Below are 19,197 nucleotides of genomic sequence, written 5' to 3'. Positions count from 1 at the left end.
ACATCATCATACCCAAGTATATGACATTGGGAAGGTAGCATTAAAAAAAATTATAATTCTCTCTGCACCTGGCAGCTCTGTTATGAGGCAGTGAGGGGAGAGACAGAAGCTACAAAAGTCCTGTTTATGACTTAGACACTGAAGCCCATTTCTCTCTCAGATACTCATAAAAGCAATAACTACAAAGTTATAAAGAAAACATTTAGGTTAATGTAAGAGCTTATCTCCTTAAGAAGTTCCAGGGGAAGAAAACCTGACATTCAGTGAAATGCAACACAGGCCAAGTAAGAAGCCAATACTCCCTCCCACATGCATAAACAGAAGGTGTGTACCTGACACAGGGAGAAGGCGAGTGTTCTTTAGAGGAGGAAGGCCATACAACCCAAAGTTGACCTGATTTCACCTAAAGTTTTAGTGCTACTAACAAATTACTAAATTTAGACATTTGGTTTATATTGATATAAATCTTAAAGGTGTCTAATTCCTTGATAATTAAACATAACCCAATCTTTAATTTTAGAGAAAGAATCTGATAAAGACCAAGTGCTTTTATCAGTCTATACTGATATATTGCCTGGATCAAATGGAGACTACTTCAGAAGTACACTAACGTGGAAATACCAAAAGCCTTAAAATTTTGTGTATCTGTTAACTTAGCAATTCACTTCTAAGAATTTAAGAAAACAGTCATGGATGTACACAAGATTCAGTGAAGTGTTGTTTTATACTGTGAAAAGATGCATATAGTCAAAATGTCCACTAGAGGATTAAATAAATTATGGTTCAGCCATACAACAGAATAACAAATGAATAAAAATAAAAGACTATGTAATGACCTGGGAAAGATGTTTACAATATATTATTAAGTGAAAAAAGCAGGTTACAAAACAGTATGCAAGTATGAGCCCATTTTTATAAAAATATACATATTTAGCAAAGTAAAAGGACAAATGATATTTACCAAAATATTAACATTGGTTATTTCAGCACAATAGAATGATAGTTGATTCTGCTTAACACCCTCCCCTTTTTTGTCTATTTGAGTTTTCTGTAATGAAGATTATTTTTTAAATGGGAAGGTAGTGAGGGAGTTACTAACCTCAGATTAGCCCAGATGTGCCCTCAAAGTCTCCTTCTGGCAAGGTAAAATATTTCTCTTCAGCCTGTATCTATGAAATTGCTTCTATTTTATAAATTAGAGCATCCTTCCAAGATGACATTTAAATTGTCTTTTAGGCAAACTATACAATAGCAATTGCTGATATTAAAAAAAAACCCAAAACACTCAGGTTAATTACCACCAAAAAGAATAGATGAGAAAATACAAATCCTCACTTTAAAAAAGGAACAACCCAAGTACATACTACTAAATTATACAAAGTTACATTATCTAAGTTTAGTTTATTGCAAAGATCAAGACAGCACACTAGAAGTTGGGCTTCTGTTTCACACCATTCACAGCATTCACTCTGTTCTCCACTGCATTCACTCACCCATGCAGAGAAAGTTCTGTATACACAACCATGATGTCTGATATTTCTTGGTTCCCATAGTATAATTAGGAAACTTGACACTTCAATTAAAAAGGTAAAACGAGGACATTTACCATCAGACTATAAAATTCCTCTTCTGGAAGAAGATACTATAGTATTTGAAGATATGCTTTGGAAAAAAATCATATAAAAATGAAAAGGGCACCATTTCAAGAGCAGTAGGACTACATTAAACTTAAATGAATTCCAACACTCATAATAATTGTAACTCACAAACAAATTTGGTCTTAACAAAAGCTCCAATAAACTAAAACTATCTTAACAGGCACAATGAACAGTGTAAACACTGTTACTGGGCACCAAGTTTAATAGGGCAGACAATGTTTGCTTCTGCATTCACACTTAATTTTCAATTACATTTTTAAAAAATGGTGCTGCTTAAGCTATGTATGTTTTACAAAAAATTAATTTTAATAAATATGGCAAATGCTAAAAATCGAGCTAGGTTACCATGCAAGGTATTATATAACCAAGACAAACTCAAATGTATAATAAAGGCAACTTGCATTCAAAATGAACTCTACCCTTGTATTTTATTAAAAGGGCAAACATCATGAATTAACCCAGCTGCTTACTTGAATTACAAAAGTAACATGATTCAATATGAAAATAAGAAACTGTCTACAAATCTCTGACAGTAATAAATTGCAATATACAATGCATACAGGAGTCATACAGAGCAACAAACTCTCGTACAAAACAAAAATATTTTAATACCTTTAAAATCCAAATTTTTCTTTAAAATCATTCATGAAAAAGATTCTCAAGTCAGAATTAACACCTCAATTAGTCAAGCATCAGGAAGCTACATTACAGCTATTTAATATACAAAGAGACATCGTTTCCCCAGTCACTTCCTTAATGTCTCTGTTTCCAGAATCGTACAGACTCTTTCCCTTCTCTCCACTCCCCATGCCACCATTTCTTCAGATCATGAAAACTGAATTTGTTGAACACCAGAAATCTAAGGTCAGAAAATTTAAAATGAGCAGAATTAAAGAAAAAATATATTTTTTAAAATAAAATATACATTATTTAAAAAATAACATAAACATTCAAAGAGTAAAAACAATAGACAATGAAAAATAAGTCTACTTCCCACTCCCAAATCTCCATTCTGTCTACCCAAGGGAGCTACTTAATAATTTCTTATGCATCTTCCTAGAAATCTATGCAAATATGAGTATGTATGTACCAATTTTTAATCAGTAAGAGAATACAAAATTACATATTTTGAGAAAGCAATTTCTAACAACCTTCTTTATCAGGTCCTTAAAAATAATACAGTCGGGTCCTTGATAACAGGGGTTACGGGTGCCAAACTCTGCACAACTGAAAATCCTCACATAACTTCTCACCCCTCCAAAAACTTAACAGCCTACTGTTGACCAGAAGCCTTACCCAGAACATAAACAGTCAATTAAAACATGTTTTATATATGTATTATATACTGCATTCTTACAACAACAATAGAGAAAAGTAAATGTTATTAAGAAAATCATAAGGAAGAGAAAACCACACCTATGGTACTGTAAAAACTCTGCACTTAAGTGGACCAGTGCAATTCAAACCCCTGTTGTTCAAGGGTCAACTGTGATGTGCTGAAATTAACTACCTGTGATAAAAATCAATGGATACAATCAATTTTTTAAATAAGCTACAAAGAAAGTTGTATTTTACCTGTTGATATGACGTTGTATAAACCATAACATTTTGTTGTTGACCATCTGCAGTTATTAAGCCAGCTGGTAACTGGTTAGCTAGAAGACAAAAAAAAAGTTAAACCAGGAAAAGAATCGCATCTCCTCTTTGGGTCTGAACCCGAAAGTCATGCCATGAAAGTCTAATTACAATTCTGTCACTAATCAATGTCATCTTGAACAAAATCATAACCCCTCAAATTTAGCATTAAAAAAAAAAGCTCCCTAAAAAGCACATTTTTCCGACTTCAAGTGTTCAATTTTCTGAATCTTCATTTCTCTAAAATATACTTGAGCTGACTGCCCATGTGTACAAATCTGCAGAGACTGGATGGGGTTTCTAATTCATAAGCAGACCTATACCATGAGGCTTAGCTGCGAGCAACACTTACAGGAACTAAGCAGCATGTATTTTATGTACGAGAAATACAAAATATATACCTATAAATTTTAAATGAGAAACAGAATCACCACAGACCTTTTATTTAATCAATATGACAATTTTCTTTTTTTTTTTTTAAGATTTTTTATTTTTAAGTAATCTCTACACCCAACATGGGGCCCAAACTCACAACCCCGAAATCAAGAGTCATACGCTCCTCCAATGGAGCCAGCCAGGCACCCCATTCAGTTTCTTTAAACACCCTTCAGTTCAAATTAATTTCAATCGCAAGATTTTACATTACAAGCTATAATTCTCAACATTCCTGTCTCATGTGATCGTAAACTAAAAACTAGGGGCTATGGAAATCAGAACTATGGCTGAAAGACTGTAACGTCTGCAGAATTTAAATTTCTATGCTTATCCCTCACTGACTCCAAACATAAGGGCATGAACTAATAAGAACTATTCAAAATAGTGCATTCCAAAAGTACCGTTACATTTAGTATTAATAACTGCTAACTACATGCATTATATGAACAAATTTAGTTGCATAAATGTATCATAACACTGCTTACTAAATGCCTCCTCTGTGAGTTCTTCACTTAGTCCATCTGTAGCTGTGACTGTTCCACCAATTCCTTTCTCTCCTTTCATAGCCTGGGGAAGGAAAAATCAAAAAAGTAATCACTGGTATTCAAAAGATACTGTTTTCTAGATGAAAATGCTTATTTCCTAAAATTAGGAGCTTCTATTATTACAAACACTGCACAGAGTATTTATTTACACTTCTGGTTAATTACATATGAAGAGGCCCTTCAAAATGCTAACTTTTTATATAAGCAGTAATCATCACAAGACAGTGTTAGTAATGACCTAGAAAATCTAAAATATTTATGGATAAAAATAAATTATTCTAATTCCAAAAAACATCAAAAGGAAAATAGAAGTCTACTTACAGATGAAGTAGTCTGCAAAATACTATAAATATTCAGCTCAAAAATCTACTATAAATGATCCAAATTATCATTTAACTAACTATATATTTATATATATATATATATATATATATATATATATATATATATATGGTCCTGAGGCAAATGGGCAGTCCTATAACAGCACATTTAAAGTTTTAAATCCCTAAATAAAAATTACAGGTTGGACCAAAGAGCTCTAAGTTTCTATCCACTCACTCTAAGATTCTATGATGCAAAAGATTTAGAAAAGTACTGTGAAGAATTTATACCTTCTCTTCCTACTTTAATCATTTGACGATGCATACAACGCTAATTCAATAGGATTCTAACATTAAAGCTATGTGAATCCTATATCAAGCAATGTGAATCCTATATCAAGTTGGAGTGTGGAAATAAATACACTGATCTCAATTTATTTTCACAGAATTAGTACCAGGGGCAAAAGGGCAAAACCCAAAAGGAAATGCAGAAGAATTTAGTAAGAAAGGGATACAGTTAGAATTCCCTTTTTCTTATCTAGAAGGCCCCAAGCTTTGAGGTGCTACCTCTTTTAAATTAATGATAACCACAGCATGTGTTACCATTACAGAGTGCTCACTACATGCCAAGCTAAGAGCTGTACATCGACTATTTTATTACTCAATAACCCTGGGAGGTAGGTATTATTACTAACCTAACTTTACAGACCAGGAAACCAAGGCCTAACGTATTTAATCTGCCCAAGGTCACATGTGGTGGATCTGGGACTCAGCCTCAGGTGGCTGGAATCCAGAGGCCAGGCTCTCAATCATTACACAACTATGATGTCATTAGTAACAAAGGGAAAAAGAAAGGACATACTATTTAAATACAGTAATGTGATTACATACTTCTTCTGATAAATGATACATTTAAAAAGTTAAAGTGAATAGTATATCTTAGTTTCTTAAAAGCATAATGGAAGGCATTCTACTTACCTCCCTGAATTTCTGAAGGTATAATTTTAGAGGTTCTACATAACTGTCAAAGCCTAAGGTCGACATGGCAAAAAGAATATCTTCTCCATTGATTGTCTTCCGTTTCTCTTGATGGCATCTTTCACTTGCTTCAGATGTTATAAAGCTGATGAACTCACTTACACATTCTTGAACACATTCTTTGGCATCTTTTGCAATCTGAAGAGAAAAATCACAGGTAAATTTGCAGGGACTCTCACCATCCCGTTCCTAACAACCTGCAAAAATAAAAAGCTATTCAGAAGAATACAAATTTCAGTTCGTGGCTGTTAAAATCTCATCTTGGAAATAATACGCTAATTATACTGACACATGTGTGCTATTAAAATTCCAACCCTTGGAGTAAGAGTAATAACTCGAATACCAGTAAGAGAAACCTTGACATCTCTTCTCTGAAAACAGGTATAATTTAGGTAAAAAAGCAATCACTGGATGTCCCTACCATCCCATAAAGATGAAATCTTTCTAAGCAAATGCCCCAAGAAAATCAGACCCATGGTATATGTAGTCTGCTGTGGGCTAGACTCAGGGATCATTCCTCTGCCCTAGCAGTTCCACAAATAAGGACACCAGAAAATTTTTAAAAGACAAAACACTGAATTCATGTAAGCTTTACAAGGGAATGAAATAACGACATCTGGTGACATTTTTATTACTGAAGATACCAAGTGTCAGGTACAGGTTTTGAGGTTATTAGAAAAGCAGCACACACCTGCCACTTCATTTTAAAAGCAATTCTTTTAAGGGTGTGGGGTTTCAAAGTCAAAATCTAATGAATTAAAGCAATTCCAAAGCCACTTCTAACAGAACAACAAAAATGCTTGCTGAAGCATACTGTCTTCTACCTCCATGGAGAAAAGTAAACAAGAGCTGCAGGCAAGATAATAGTATGCTAGCTGTACGTGTGACTTTACATTTTCTGGTAGCTAGGTTTTTAAAAAGGTAAAATTGGGGCGCCTGGATGCCTCAGTGGGTTAAAGCCTCTGCCTCCGGCTCAGGTCATGATCCCGGGGCCCTGGGATCGAGCCCCACACTGGGCTGTATGCTCAGCAGGGAGCCTGCTTCCTCCTCTCTCTCTGCCTGCCTCTCTGCCTACTTGTGATCTCTGTCTGTCAAATAAACAAGTAATCTTTTAAAAAATAAAAAGGAGAAATTAATTTTAATAATATATTTTATTCAGCCCAAAAAATCCAAAATATTATCATTTAAACAGAAGATAAAATGGATTCTTTTTTTTTAAAGGTTTTATTTATTTATTTGAGAGAGAGCACGAGCAGGGAGGAGGAGTAGAGGGAGAGGGAGAAGCAGGCTCCCTGCTGAGCAGGGAGCCCGATGTGGGACTCGATCCCAGGACCCTGAGATCATGACCTGAGCCGAAGGCAGCAGCTTAAACCGCTGAGCCACCAAGGCGCCCCAGAGAATCCATTTTAAAACTGAGGTATTTTAATTCTTTTTTTCATACTAAGCCTGCACAATCTGAAGTTCTGTTTTACATTTACAGCACATCTTAATTCAGACTCGCCGCATTTCAAGTGCTCAAGAACCATGTGGGGCCCGTGGCCTGAGGTGCGGGGCAGCACAGGGCTAGCAACAGAAACCGTAATCAGCAGTGTGCTTTATTTCCCCTCAAAGCATAAGGAGGACCTCTCATACTAGAACTTCTAGGCTTTGCATAATATTACATTTATTTCTGAGCTTTATTAATTTCATCAGCACTTTATAAGCTACAATGAGAAAAAAGTTTATTATTAAATACAATATATAAAAAAAGTGGCTTCTAATTCAGACCAAGTGATGAGTAGAGTGACGAGTTTTTTTTAAAGTTGTTAAAAATAACTGTCTATACAACTGTCTGTCTCAAGACAGAACTACTTAAAAAATCATGCCAGTTAAATTTAAATATACATTAATATTTATGATTATATAAAAATAGTTGCTTCCAAATGTAAGGATTTTCTCCATATCAGTCCAAAATGACCCAATTTTGCTGCAACATTATAGAAGTCTCAACTCCATATGCCCAAACCTGATAGTTCTGATAATGCACCTGTTTTTCAAGAGATGGTTCATTCTATTTTATCTGCTTCACGTGGGGGCAGGGGAAGCGGGGGGGGGGGGGGGGGGGGTGGGCGTGGGAACCGCACATGGAGTCCTGCTCAGTAACACGTAGTGCTGAAAGAGCTGCTGGACCTGGGGAAGGCTGAATGGCTGAAATCAATAGCTGACCATGCTCACAGCTACACACTCAACGTGGGTCTCTGCTCCCCTCTCCCCTGGAAAAATAAGCCCCGGTGAGATGTCTCCTCCACATTACCTTTCCCGTTTGAGGTATGGCATTTTTCATTATCCTTGCTACATTTGCAATTGGAAGATAGATATCTTGTTCTCTGAAACTTTCTTTTGAACCATTTGTGTCTTCATGATCATTCATGCTGTCCTCAGTATCTAAAGAAATAAAAATGACTTAGGTTTAAAGTTTCTCATCATCTTTACTTCAACATAGAGAAGACTACCTGAAAAGATCTAAGATAAGAACCATCCTGGTTCATTTCCTAATCATTTTTAGGGAGGAGAATAGCAGTTCTTTTCATAATTTTGTCACAGCCATAACCGAATCTACTCATCAGTTTCAAACCCATTGCCTCAAATCCTTTGATCCTCAACTCTGCCTACTATAATATTACCTACCCATTCTCAAAAAAGCTCAAAAGCATCTCCACAGCACCTTCAGAAGTGATCTCTCCTTTCACAAAGTATCACAAAGTGCTCCTCTGTGTCTTTTCTGACACATTTTGTAATTCTTTTTCTTTCTCACCCTCCCTCTTAGATAACGGCTACCTTAGGCCAGGGATCAGCTCTGTGTACTTCCTAGAACTCAGTAAAGCATCTTCCACAGAAGAATTACCCATAAGTATTTGTTACATAACTTAGCTAGAAAATTTATAGACTATGACCTATAGTTCCTTGCATATCTCTAGATTATGAGGTTATATTATACAAAGCCAAGTTTACACAGCATGGAAAAAGTGGATTTGAACATTACTGAGCCAATTGCATTAATACTATGTACTAACTTTTTGAACAAAGCTATAGCACTGATCCAATGTTCTTGCAAAAAGTGAATCATTGAATTATATAGACTCAGATATAACTGTAGCTTTCACAGTACCAGTAATAGCCTTTTTTAACTAAATGCAGTATTCTTTAAGTAATATGTACTCTTTCTAGGCACTTAAGCTGATTCAAGTTACAATTTTTTTTTCAAGTTACATTTTTACGTGTATCTGTTTCAGGATGCAGTAACTAATCGCCCACCCCCAACTGCCTACCAAAAAGTCTATCTTAGGGAGCACCTGGGTGGTTCAGTCAGTTAAACATCCAACTCTTTAGACCAGCTCAGCTCTTGATCTCAGAGTCTGCATAGGGCCCTGTGCTGGGCATGGAGCCTGCTTGCCAGTCTCATCCCCCCTCTGCCCCTTCCCCCACTCACACATGAGCTCTCTACCAAAAAAAGCATACTTTTTCTTTTAAAGTAGGCTCCACACCCAGCATGGAGCCCAATGAAGGGTTTGAACTCCTAGCTCTGAGATCAAGATCTGAGTTGATATCAAGAGTCGGATGCCACCTAGGTGTCCAAAAAAATACTTTTCTAGAACTCTCTTCTGGAATTCTCTTCCAGAACTCATCACTCTTCTACCGACTATTTCTAATAAAAACAGCCTTGTTTTAGACTATCACTGAACTTTGACACAAGACTGCTAATTTTCCTGTAAAGACAAAAGTAACCTGGAACATCACATTATTATAATTTCCACTAAGTTGTTTCTCCGGGGAATGTCTTTAATTGCAGCTTTCTCACCGTCGTGAGGCTGTATCACGTAGTGGCTTCCTCCGATGTAGTCCGCAGAGATGCCCAGTTGAGAAGCATCTGTTGTAGCACTGTCGCCATCCATCTATGAGGAAAGACGTTTTGCAATACTCCTCAATAAAACGTCTAAAAAAACCTAATAAATTCAGTACTCATAAACTGTCATAGGATGGGTCAATTAGTTTTCAAGGCATTAAGCTTATTAAAAGATTACATATCTCTTGACTTGGAAACCTTTTGATAATTTTCCAGTGTTTCAAGATGCCCCTGTCTACTCTCTGTAGGTGATAAGCATTAAGCCCAACAGGGAAGCAAAACAAGGAAATGAACCTAAAACACACACCTCTTTCTTTGCAATTGCATAATCCTCACATAGAGTGCAGACAACCCTGACTTACAACCTAGCTTGTCCCTGGAGTGACAACCAAAACCAAAGTCAGCTGAATAGTCACCTAAAGTCACTGATTTCCATCACTTTCCACTCTCCTGCCACAGCCGGATAGTCCTATGCGAATCCTTTTGCTCTTGTGCATACCTTCTCTGCTGTCTCACAGAAGTTCCACATGGGCAATGTCTTGGTTCAAACTGCTGTTTGGCATGAGAAGCATACGGATTCCTTGAACAAACCTGGGACCGCACAACCTGAAAGCACACCCTACTCTGAACCAGCCTAACAGCTCTAATTCTACTCCACAATTCCCCCCTCCTGCCCCCAACCCTCAAACTTCAGATTCTTTAAAGAAAAAAAGGGGAGGGGGTGGTCAGGGAGACGGGGGATCTGCATAAGAAGACAGTAAAATTATAACCGTAGACAAGAATGAGAATTAAAATGACTGTTTTTAAAAGAAGCCTGCTTAATTAAGTTTGCTCAGAGCTAAAAGAATTCGAAGAGGGAAAACCTAGAGAAAACTGAACCATAAGCCCCAAACTGTCTCCATTCCATTTCACCAACATGGCAAACCCTGGAAATCTTTCCACTTTGCAAATAATACTATTCAAACAATAAGGGACTAGCTATCTGTGGGTGGAAAAATTGCAAATGCATTACCTGAATAAAAAGCGTGGCAAAAATTAAGTACAATCTATACATGCTTTCAGTCCAAATCAAGAAACACTTGATCCTACATGTTTATCAGGGCCAGGACATTGATAACAAGTTTAATGTTATTCATTGCACTGTTTAAGTCCTTGGGTGCCACATCATGTTTTCCGACTCTGTTGGATTTTCATCTACTCGTAAAACAGCAGGCCAGTTTCCAAGTCTTCAAAAACATGACAATTCTTTGATACATCTGTTGACTGGTGTTTAATTTAATTGTAGATAAAGATACATTTCCATAATCAAATCCATAAATAAAAATAGTTTTCTAAGGGGCTCGAGAACAGAATTCACCGACTTTAAATAATGTGCACAAGTACAAGGTACCTAGTTATTGGTACTTCACAGTGGCTTCTAAAAGGTAGTAAACAATGGTCAGTGAGCTCTGAGTCTGACTCCCCTGCTGATCCCTGAAAACAGCATCCCCACCCATTAAATGTGTTTCTACACAAAATGGAAATAGTATCACCTTTCCCATCTTAAACAGCTAATGTGAAACAGTACCCAAAATAAAATGCTATTTTAATCCTAAAATGCTAACAAGATACTAGGAGAATGGTCTCTCTGTTGTTGTTGGTTTTGTTTTTGTTTTTTTTACAATTTTATTTATTTGAAAGAGAGGGATCACAAGTAGGCAGAGAGAAAGGGGGAAGCAGGCTCCCTGCTGAGCAGAGAGCCAGATGCGGGACTCGATCCCAGGACCCTGAGATCATGACCTGAGCCTAAGGCAGAAACTTAACCCAGTGAGCCACCCAGGTGCCCAGAGAATGGTCTTTAATAGATATGATGATGGATTTATTAGCCATGAAAGAGAGCTCAATTAAGATAACTGTGAATTGACTAGTTTTTATAATGCCCTAAGGGAGATTAGGGAGATGACAGTTTAGGAGAAAGGACCAAAGTGGTTGTTTCAGAACCTAAAACTGGAAACAAATCTTTGTTGGGGTGGGGCAGGGGGCAGGGGCATCTGTCTGGGGGATCAATTAATTTGTAAATATAACATGAAAAAAAGTATTAAAGGCAAAAAGTTTAAATCACATTTTCTTGTCATACACTGGAATTAGTAGCAAGATTATCATTTGGATTCACAGCATTAGCCTCTACACCTCAGTCTTCTAAAAAATACTTCTGAAAGTATTTCAGAGTTGTCAGAATGAAAGAAAGGGAACCTGCTAAAGAGCCGTGTACTCAGGAGATGGTGATCCCACCCGCCCTTCTTGAGAATAAGCTGCACGGTGCAGACTTAGCTGCGTGTGTCTCTGGGTCTGCAAGCCCTCGCTCTTCGGTCATTTCATCACACCTGTCTTCCTATCTTTCTACCTTAAAATCCTGCCCCATACTTTAATCCCAGTGTTCTCCCACTCTCCTGAAATCTTTCTGATTTACCCTATTCTGCAAGCCCCAAATGAGTGTCCCCTTCTCTGAATCACCAAGATACCTGGTAACAAATTAAGCCTCATCTTTGATGCTTCTAATATGCTAGCCATTCGCATATATATGAGTGGGGAAATGAGACAGAGGTACTTGCTAGATACATCCCAGAGGCTTTTTCAAGGTCTAAACTTCCTGTAAAAATATTCAAAATAGGCTGGAGATTTTAAGTAAACCAGTCAACAAATACTTACCAAGTAAGCACCTGGTATTTATCAGGTCCGTGCTATGTGCTGGGGATGTAGCCTAGTCAACAACATAGACAAGATCTCTGTCCTCATCTTGCAGGGAAGAAAAGTATTACGTAAACTAGTGGTAGGGGAAAGGGATGTGGAATGTAGTCTATTAATACTTCCAAGGCACAGGCTCTGGAATCCTATCACCTGGTTTGAATTCCTTCCTACTTACTTGCCATGAGACCTTGAGCAAGTGAAATGAAGACAGGACTCGCCACGGAAAGGCTCAGCATAGTATAATAGGGGTACTCAGTAAATGTTATATATAGCTATTAAATAATTACAATAATTACTAGTGCCAAGTGCTAAGGAAAACAAAGGTTTTGTTATATGCTTTGAGAGCTTATTGCAAAAGGGGGGCCACACTAGTCTGGGGAGTCAAGGAAGCGGTCTCAGGAAATGACATTTAAATAGATGAAAAGATAGAAATCAGTCAGGCAAGGAAGAATGGGGAAAGAACGTTCCAGGCAAAGGAAACAGAAATCTACTACTGGTGGACTAGAATGAACTAACAAGAGGCTAGATGAAGCGGTGCCTTGTGGACAAGAGCAAATCAAAGGGAAGTCTGATTTGCACAGTTCTGCTGAAACTCTGGCTTCAGTCCAGTGTAGAAATGGAGGAGCAAGAATGAGGGTAGAAGACCACGAAGGACCACGAGGCTGCAGTCAGCGCATGAATTCAGGCAAGATGATGAACATTCATTCCCCAGATCGGTCCAGGACAATAGCAATGGAGATCAAGGGGAGCAGAGGAAAGAGCCTTGCCGGAGGTCAAATCCACAGACCTGGTGACTGAGTGAAAATGCAGCAGAGGAAGGACCGAGGGGATGTTGCTGGGGTTCTTGCAGCCACGGAGATAGAGAACGGGCAAGGCAGGGAATGGGAGCTCTGGGCAACAAAGCCGAGCTGGAGCCGGGGAGCACAAATGCGCAGGGGCACAGTCATGACACATCCGCAGCTGGGGGAAGGGGAGGGAAGCTAAAGGGCTGCGCCTTACCCAGACAGCAAAGAGGGAAGGGCATGCAGGAGAGCCACGAGACTATGGGTAAAGCAGCCGATCATTAGATCCAAGAAAACTGGTAACTACGGACAAAGGGTAGTTCAATCCCTTTAAATTAATGTGATTGACTATTCTGTTTCCTTAGTTGAACTGATATTGTTTTCTAAAATATTATGTGAAATCAATGGTCGGCTGGCTAATACAATAATTTGGTGATGTAGCAGTATTTAAATTACACTAATTTGTGGCAAATGCGGGAAATATTTCCCTCTTTAATGTGTTTAACATTTATTGAGCACTTTCTAAATATCTCATGCACTGTTCATGACCCTGTGAAGCAGATGAGAAAATTAAGGTTATAGAAGGCTAATGACTTGCCAAAGGTGGCAGAGTAAATTGGATTTAAATCCAGAGTCTCAGATGCCAAGTACTTTACAGTATTTGTTCCTAATAGTTTTCCCTATAGTCCATAAGCCTAAATCTATACTTTGGCCTCTCTAAATTCTAGGTCTAATGACTGCATATTAAAAACATTTAAAGTTGCTTCTCAAGCCAGGACATTATCTGTGGGATGTAAGCAATACACCTGGTTTGGGGTTCGGGATCAAAAGCCATCATGGGCCCCTAGGGCAGACCACCCAGGTTTGAGGCTGGGCTCCCACTTACGAGCTATATGTCTTTACTTACTATCCTCTTAGTGGTTCAGCTTCCCCATTTTTAAGATGGAGTTGCTATGAGAAATGAAGTTATTATATAAAAAGCACTTAGGAAAGTGTATGATACATAATAAGAACTCAACAAACGTAAGCTAATATTATTTTTGTCTCTTCAAGTACAGTTCTCACCCTTCTCTCCAGGCACAGTTTTTCTCTCTCACGTAACCCCTTTCATCTGTTCTCTGGACCAATTCCTTTTTATCTCTTGAGGATAAGAAGTGACAGGAACATTCCTCCCCTCCAATGGATCTTCAGCCCAGCTGCTTCGCTCTTTCTTCAACATGCTCACGCTCCCTCACTGAACACACAGAAGTACACAGAGCCCTGGAAGGCCGTGATTCCACGCCACACCCTTGGCTAGCGATTATGGTCACCCTGACGGTCCTCACGCCTCTCTGCATTCCTATTGCAGCTCCCTGGCACACGCTTCTCCACCCCAACAGGATACTCAACCCGCTTTCGGAAGTTGCCAGTAATCTTGCCTTCATTCCTATTCCTACTTCCTGTTGTTAGTAGTGCTGGCCACCGAGGACCCCACACTTACTCGTGAAATTCTCTTCTCCCTTGATTTTGCTGGTTTATTTTCCTGGTTTATTTTTTCCTCCCCACAGCCCAGTTGTTAGTTTCAGCCAAGGTTATCCTTTCCTGTTTCTTCCCTTACTCTTTTTTTTTTTTTAATATTTTATTTATTTGACAGAGAGAAATCACAACTAGGCAGAGAGGCAGGCAGAGAGAGAGGAGGAAGCAGGCTCCCTGCAGAGCAGAGAGCCCGATGCGGGGCTCGATCCCAGGACCCTGAGATCATGACCTGAGCCAAAGGCAGAGGCTTTACCCCACTGAGCCACCCAGGTGCCCCTCTTCTCTTACTCTCTTAATGAACTCATTAAATACTACTTCTATGCTTAGAAGTCCTAAATCTACAACCATATCCTGCCTGCCACTCCAGTGGGCCATGCCCGTAGAACATGTCTGATATCCCATCACTGCCAACTTAAGATTTTGGAAAATGAAACTCACCCTCCCCGTGTCCTGAAAGGAGGCAGTGGCTGAGAGCTCCTCATCTGTTTTCTAGCCACTGTGATCCCACCCTCCCAAGGCTAATTATACCCATGTGATCTTAGATTCTTCTGTCTCCTCCAAGTTCCACTTCTTGTAATAATTTTCCTGGATATGCCCTTCCTTTCTCTCCTGCCACTGCATTACTATCGAACCTACCAGGGTACATACGGTTTTAAGACGGATCTCACTCGAATACCGTTTCTATAGCGCCTGAACCTGGAATGGTTCTAAAAGTCTTCAGCGTCAAATCCAAACCTAGTTTTTCCATGGATTTTCATGAGTGGATCCCCCACTTAACTAAACTTGTTTCCAACTCTATCTTCAGGGCTGATAAAAATCTTAGTGCTAGAATGTGCCTAAAATATTTAAGGATCACCAGGTACAGCTCTTTTATTTTAGGACTGAGGCCTGAGTCATGGCTGAAGGCAGTTGTAACATGCCTGACATCACAAATATAGTAGCAGATTCAAAACTAAGTATCCAGACAGGAAAAGTGGTATCTCGCACTAAATTATCCTATGAAATCTCCACTTGGATGATGCAAATCTGCTCCCCATGCCCTAAACATCAGTTACGCATCCCTGCCTTCAGGCTTTTGCTTTCGGTGATACCCTACACTATCCAAATCCCACCCATCCTTCAAGGCTAAGTCCAAGACAGTTGCAACTACCCAGGCCTACCACACCACTGGTCTTTTCATCTCTGCTACCCTTAGAACTAACATGCCCCATTCCCTGCACAATTGTCCTCTAAGCATTCAGTTCCACTGAAGCCCTTCTAGCAGAACAGACAAGCCTCTTAAGAGCTGGGACAAGCTTTTTATCTCGTAGTCTCCACAGCACTTAGGAGCCCACAGGAAACAATACATGCCAGTCCCTAAAAAGAAAGAAGCAACAGGAATGACTGAGTGGACGTACTGTCTGTCTAGACTTGAAGGACATTCCTTCTGCTTGGGATCTCCAGTAAGACATTAGGTATAATTTTATTTCCAGCTAATTACTGTTCAAATCCAATTAACCACCAAAATGGTAAGACATACTTACCGTCATGAAATACTGTCAGAACCGTGTTGTCAGTGGTGTTCAGGAACACCTTTCTAAAAGGAGGGCTAATCTTCGCCCAACTTCAACCTAGAAGATAAACATCTATTAGTAGTAACAACGTACTGCCTACAGGCTTTCTTCCTAGTAAAAATTTTAAAAGCGTGTATAATTTCACCTACTATTCTTATTCAACAGAGTGCAAAAAAGCAGGCGCCCAATAAAGGTTTCTTAAATTGGCAGATATATTTTGGAGACCTGGCAAAAAAGTTAATTCTATGGCAGGGAGGAATTGCTTTCCTAACATAACCCCGAATTTAGTCATGTTCATCATAAATATTTGTCACAACACCCCAAATTATATGCACGAGACAAAAATTTTTACACATCTAAATTCTTCAAAATATTAACACCCATTAACACCCCAACTTAATTTTTCATTGATTTTCTTAATATTTTAGAGTGAGATTTAAGAGTCCAAAAGCTCAAAAGGGGAGAAGAGTATCTCAGAAAACAATGCTTTTAAATACCTCGGATGATACTGAAAAGAAGATACATGCTGCCCAGAGAACATACATGGAACACAATCAATTAGGACCTTTATTTATCATTTTAAAGCACCACCATTTTGGACTAAAATTGCATCTGAATAGCACTTCGTTTTCACTGTAAGGCATAAACAGCTGAATAAATTGGTATCAATTACAATGTTACAATCTCCATTTCTCATTTGCTCTTTTCCCTTTTTTCAAGTGAAGCAATTAAATTGGGGGGAGGGGCAAAACAAAAACATATCCTTTCAGTGTTAATTGTAAAAGGAAGGGAAAATAATGCTATGCATTCAAGCATGAAATCTAGTAAACAGAAGGAAAAAAAATTGTAGCCACGAATTGAATTTTTTAAATGTCAGTCCAGGCAGCAAAGACTGGCTGACATTGTCTACTCTGCTATAATCTTAAAAGCAATGTCTGATTTCTTTTTTAAATATTGTCCTCTTTCTAACCCCAAAACTGCCCAGAAGATTCCTTCCTTGTGGCTAGAAGCGTTTTTTTAAGGGTGTCTTTGAAAAAGAAAATCCTCAGTACACTTAAAATAATGGAGCTATATACATTTATGTATTTTGCTTGGAGGAGGGGGGCACACCTCACCACACTCTCTCACCCAAATAGTTGACTCGGTATATATTTAGAGTCAATATATTAAAGATAAACACTGTCACCTCATCTGGTACATATTTTCCTAAAGGCAGGTTATGATATATGTGAAAGCTCAAGGGAATGCATACATCTGTTTAATGTTTGAAGAAATGCAAATTTGTATCCAAGAAAAGCAGCAGACCCTTCCTCCACCCTCCATTCTTTGGCATCAACAACCAGAGTTTTGCATCAATAGAATCCTTAAATTAAGCTACAGGAGCAGTGCGGGGAAGGAATAATCGCCTTTTAAGGAATTCTGGTTAAACTTTCAATACTTTACAAATAAAACCCTTATTTATTAATGCCACTTATATCGATCAGTTTATCTTACCACTTTATTTTGCCGATTAGTTTGCAAGCCCAAACCACCCCAGGGATTCGTGGCACGAACCAGGGCACCGTGGAGTCCATGCGGGTTAGTGGGATGCTATTTTTTTTTTTTAAGGTCGTATGCTACCTAACCTTGTTTAAATTATCTTGTTACAGTACTTTGGCCAAGATTACGACTTGTGGGTGCTCTGTAATTCTTTGTTCTCAAAGACTACTGCTCCTCAGGCCCGGTAGATCCTCCCCGCCTCCCACCGAAGATTAAAACCTTAGTCCAATCCGAAAGGCTTCCTTCCCACCTTCGGGGCAAGTCCAGGGACCGCAAGCCGCCAGATGGCTGCATTCTTTACGTGTAAGCCAGACTGCGGGGAAACCAAATCCACTCCTTCCTCCCGGGGACCTAGCTTCCTCCCCACGAAGGTGCGCGGGCTGGCCCCGGCCCCACCGCCCGGCCCGGCCGACTGTCAGTCCCGCCGGTGCCGGGCGACCGCCCCTGGCGCGCATCCCCCGACTCGCCCGCCCAGGCCCCGGGCCCGCGCCCAACGCCTGCCGCCCGCCCGCCCGCTCGGGGCGCCGGGGCAGACAAAGCGGCCCGGCCCTGCCATGCCCCCGCGGGCCGGCGGGCGGGAGAGCGGGCGGGAGGGGGGCGCCCCCGGGGACTCCGCGCGGCAGCCCGGCCAAGGGCGCAGGGTCGGAACCGGGGTCCGGGCCAGTGCCCCCCGCTCGGCTGCCCGCACAAAATGGAGCCGGCCGGGGCGCCGCCGAGAGGGGGCCCAACGGGGCCCCGGCGCCCCCTCCTCGGCCTCGGGCCCGGAGCTCGGCGGCGGCGAGCAGGAGGCGGCCTGGCCCGAGTCCCGCCGCTCCTCGGCCCGGAGCACAAAGAGCCGCGCCGCGGCCCCGCGCCCGCTCACCGGCCGGGCCCGCAGCGGGAGCGGCCTCGCAGGCGCCGGCCCGGCCCCAGCCCGGCCCCGGCCCCAGGCGGGAGGGCGGGCGGGAGGGAGGCGAGTGGCCCGGGCCGCGGCGGCGTTGGCGGCGGGGACGGCGCCGGGAGGAGACGGACATTTCATTCGAGCTAAAGTGGAGTCGGTTTAGGAGCGATCATTGGCCGAAGCGAGACACAAACCTCCAATGCAGCCCTGGTTGGCTCCCGTCTCCAATCGGCTGTTTGGTTGGACAGAAAATGGCTGCGAAGGAACCAGTCCCAGCGCGGAGCTCCGCTTCCAGGACTCGGCCTCCCCTCCCTCCGCCGCGGGCCGCTTCCCTCGGCGCGACACCCTCCCTCCGCGCCTCCCGCGTGCCCGCCCGCCGCGGCCCCGCCCCGGCCCCGCCCCCGGCCGCGGCCCCGCCCCGCCCCGCCTTCGCCGGGTGTGCGGAGCGGCCGCGGCAGCCGGAACCTGCAGAGCCGGCTGCGGGCTGAGGGCCGCGGCGAGCGGCGGGCGGCTCCTGCAGCGGCTGCGCGGGGCTGCGGGCGGCCTCTGTGCACGGCGGGGGCTTCCCAGGGCAGGGACTCGGGCACGCTCTTGAGATCTATGCGGGTTTTCTTCCCACGGTGTTTTCCCGGGCCTCCGCGATGCGTGATTTCTCAGGCTTCCCTTCCTTTGCTGCCCCCTCCCTCC

At 41.2% G+C, this 19,197-nt stretch overlaps 1 protein-coding gene across 4 annotated transcripts; it reads right to left on the bottom strand.

Annotated features, from left to right (window-relative positions):
- On the bottom strand, positions 1 to 18,832 carry NFYB (nuclear transcription factor Y subunit beta). 4 transcript variants are annotated; one of them, XM_046013498.1, is made up of 8 exons: positions 18,493 to 18,516; positions 16,062 to 16,148; positions 9,470 to 9,563; positions 7,925 to 8,055; positions 5,572 to 5,769; positions 4,214 to 4,295; positions 3,234 to 3,313; positions 1 to 2,517 (listed from the first exon to the last, which is right to left on the bottom strand). In XM_046013498.1, exons 2-8 carry the CDS (start codon positions 16,065 to 16,067, stop codon positions 2,485 to 2,487), a joined length of 624 nt encoding a protein of 207 aa, XP_045869454.1. In that variant the 5' UTR covers positions 16,068 to 16,148; positions 18,493 to 18,516; the 3' UTR covers positions 1 to 2,484. The 4 variants fall into 4 exon arrangements, with proteins under 4 accessions (XP_045869454.1, XP_045869452.1, XP_045869453.1 ...); XM_046013496.1 differs by lacking the exon at positions 18,493 to 18,516 and adding an exon at positions 17,881 to 18,014; XM_046013497.1 differs by lacking the exon at positions 18,493 to 18,516 and adding an exon at positions 17,850 to 17,995.
- Between the last annotated feature and the right edge of the window lie 365 nt (positions 18,833 to 19,197).

Source organism: Meles meles, chromosome 7, assembly GCF_922984935.1.
Source record: "Meles meles chromosome 7, mMelMel3.1 paternal haplotype, whole genome shotgun sequence".
In the NCBI taxonomy this organism is placed as follows: domain Eukaryota; kingdom Metazoa; phylum Chordata; class Mammalia; order Carnivora; family Mustelidae; genus Meles; species Meles meles.
Note: the sequence above shows the minus strand (reverse complement) of the source record. Positions and strands in the feature narration are given on the sequence as shown.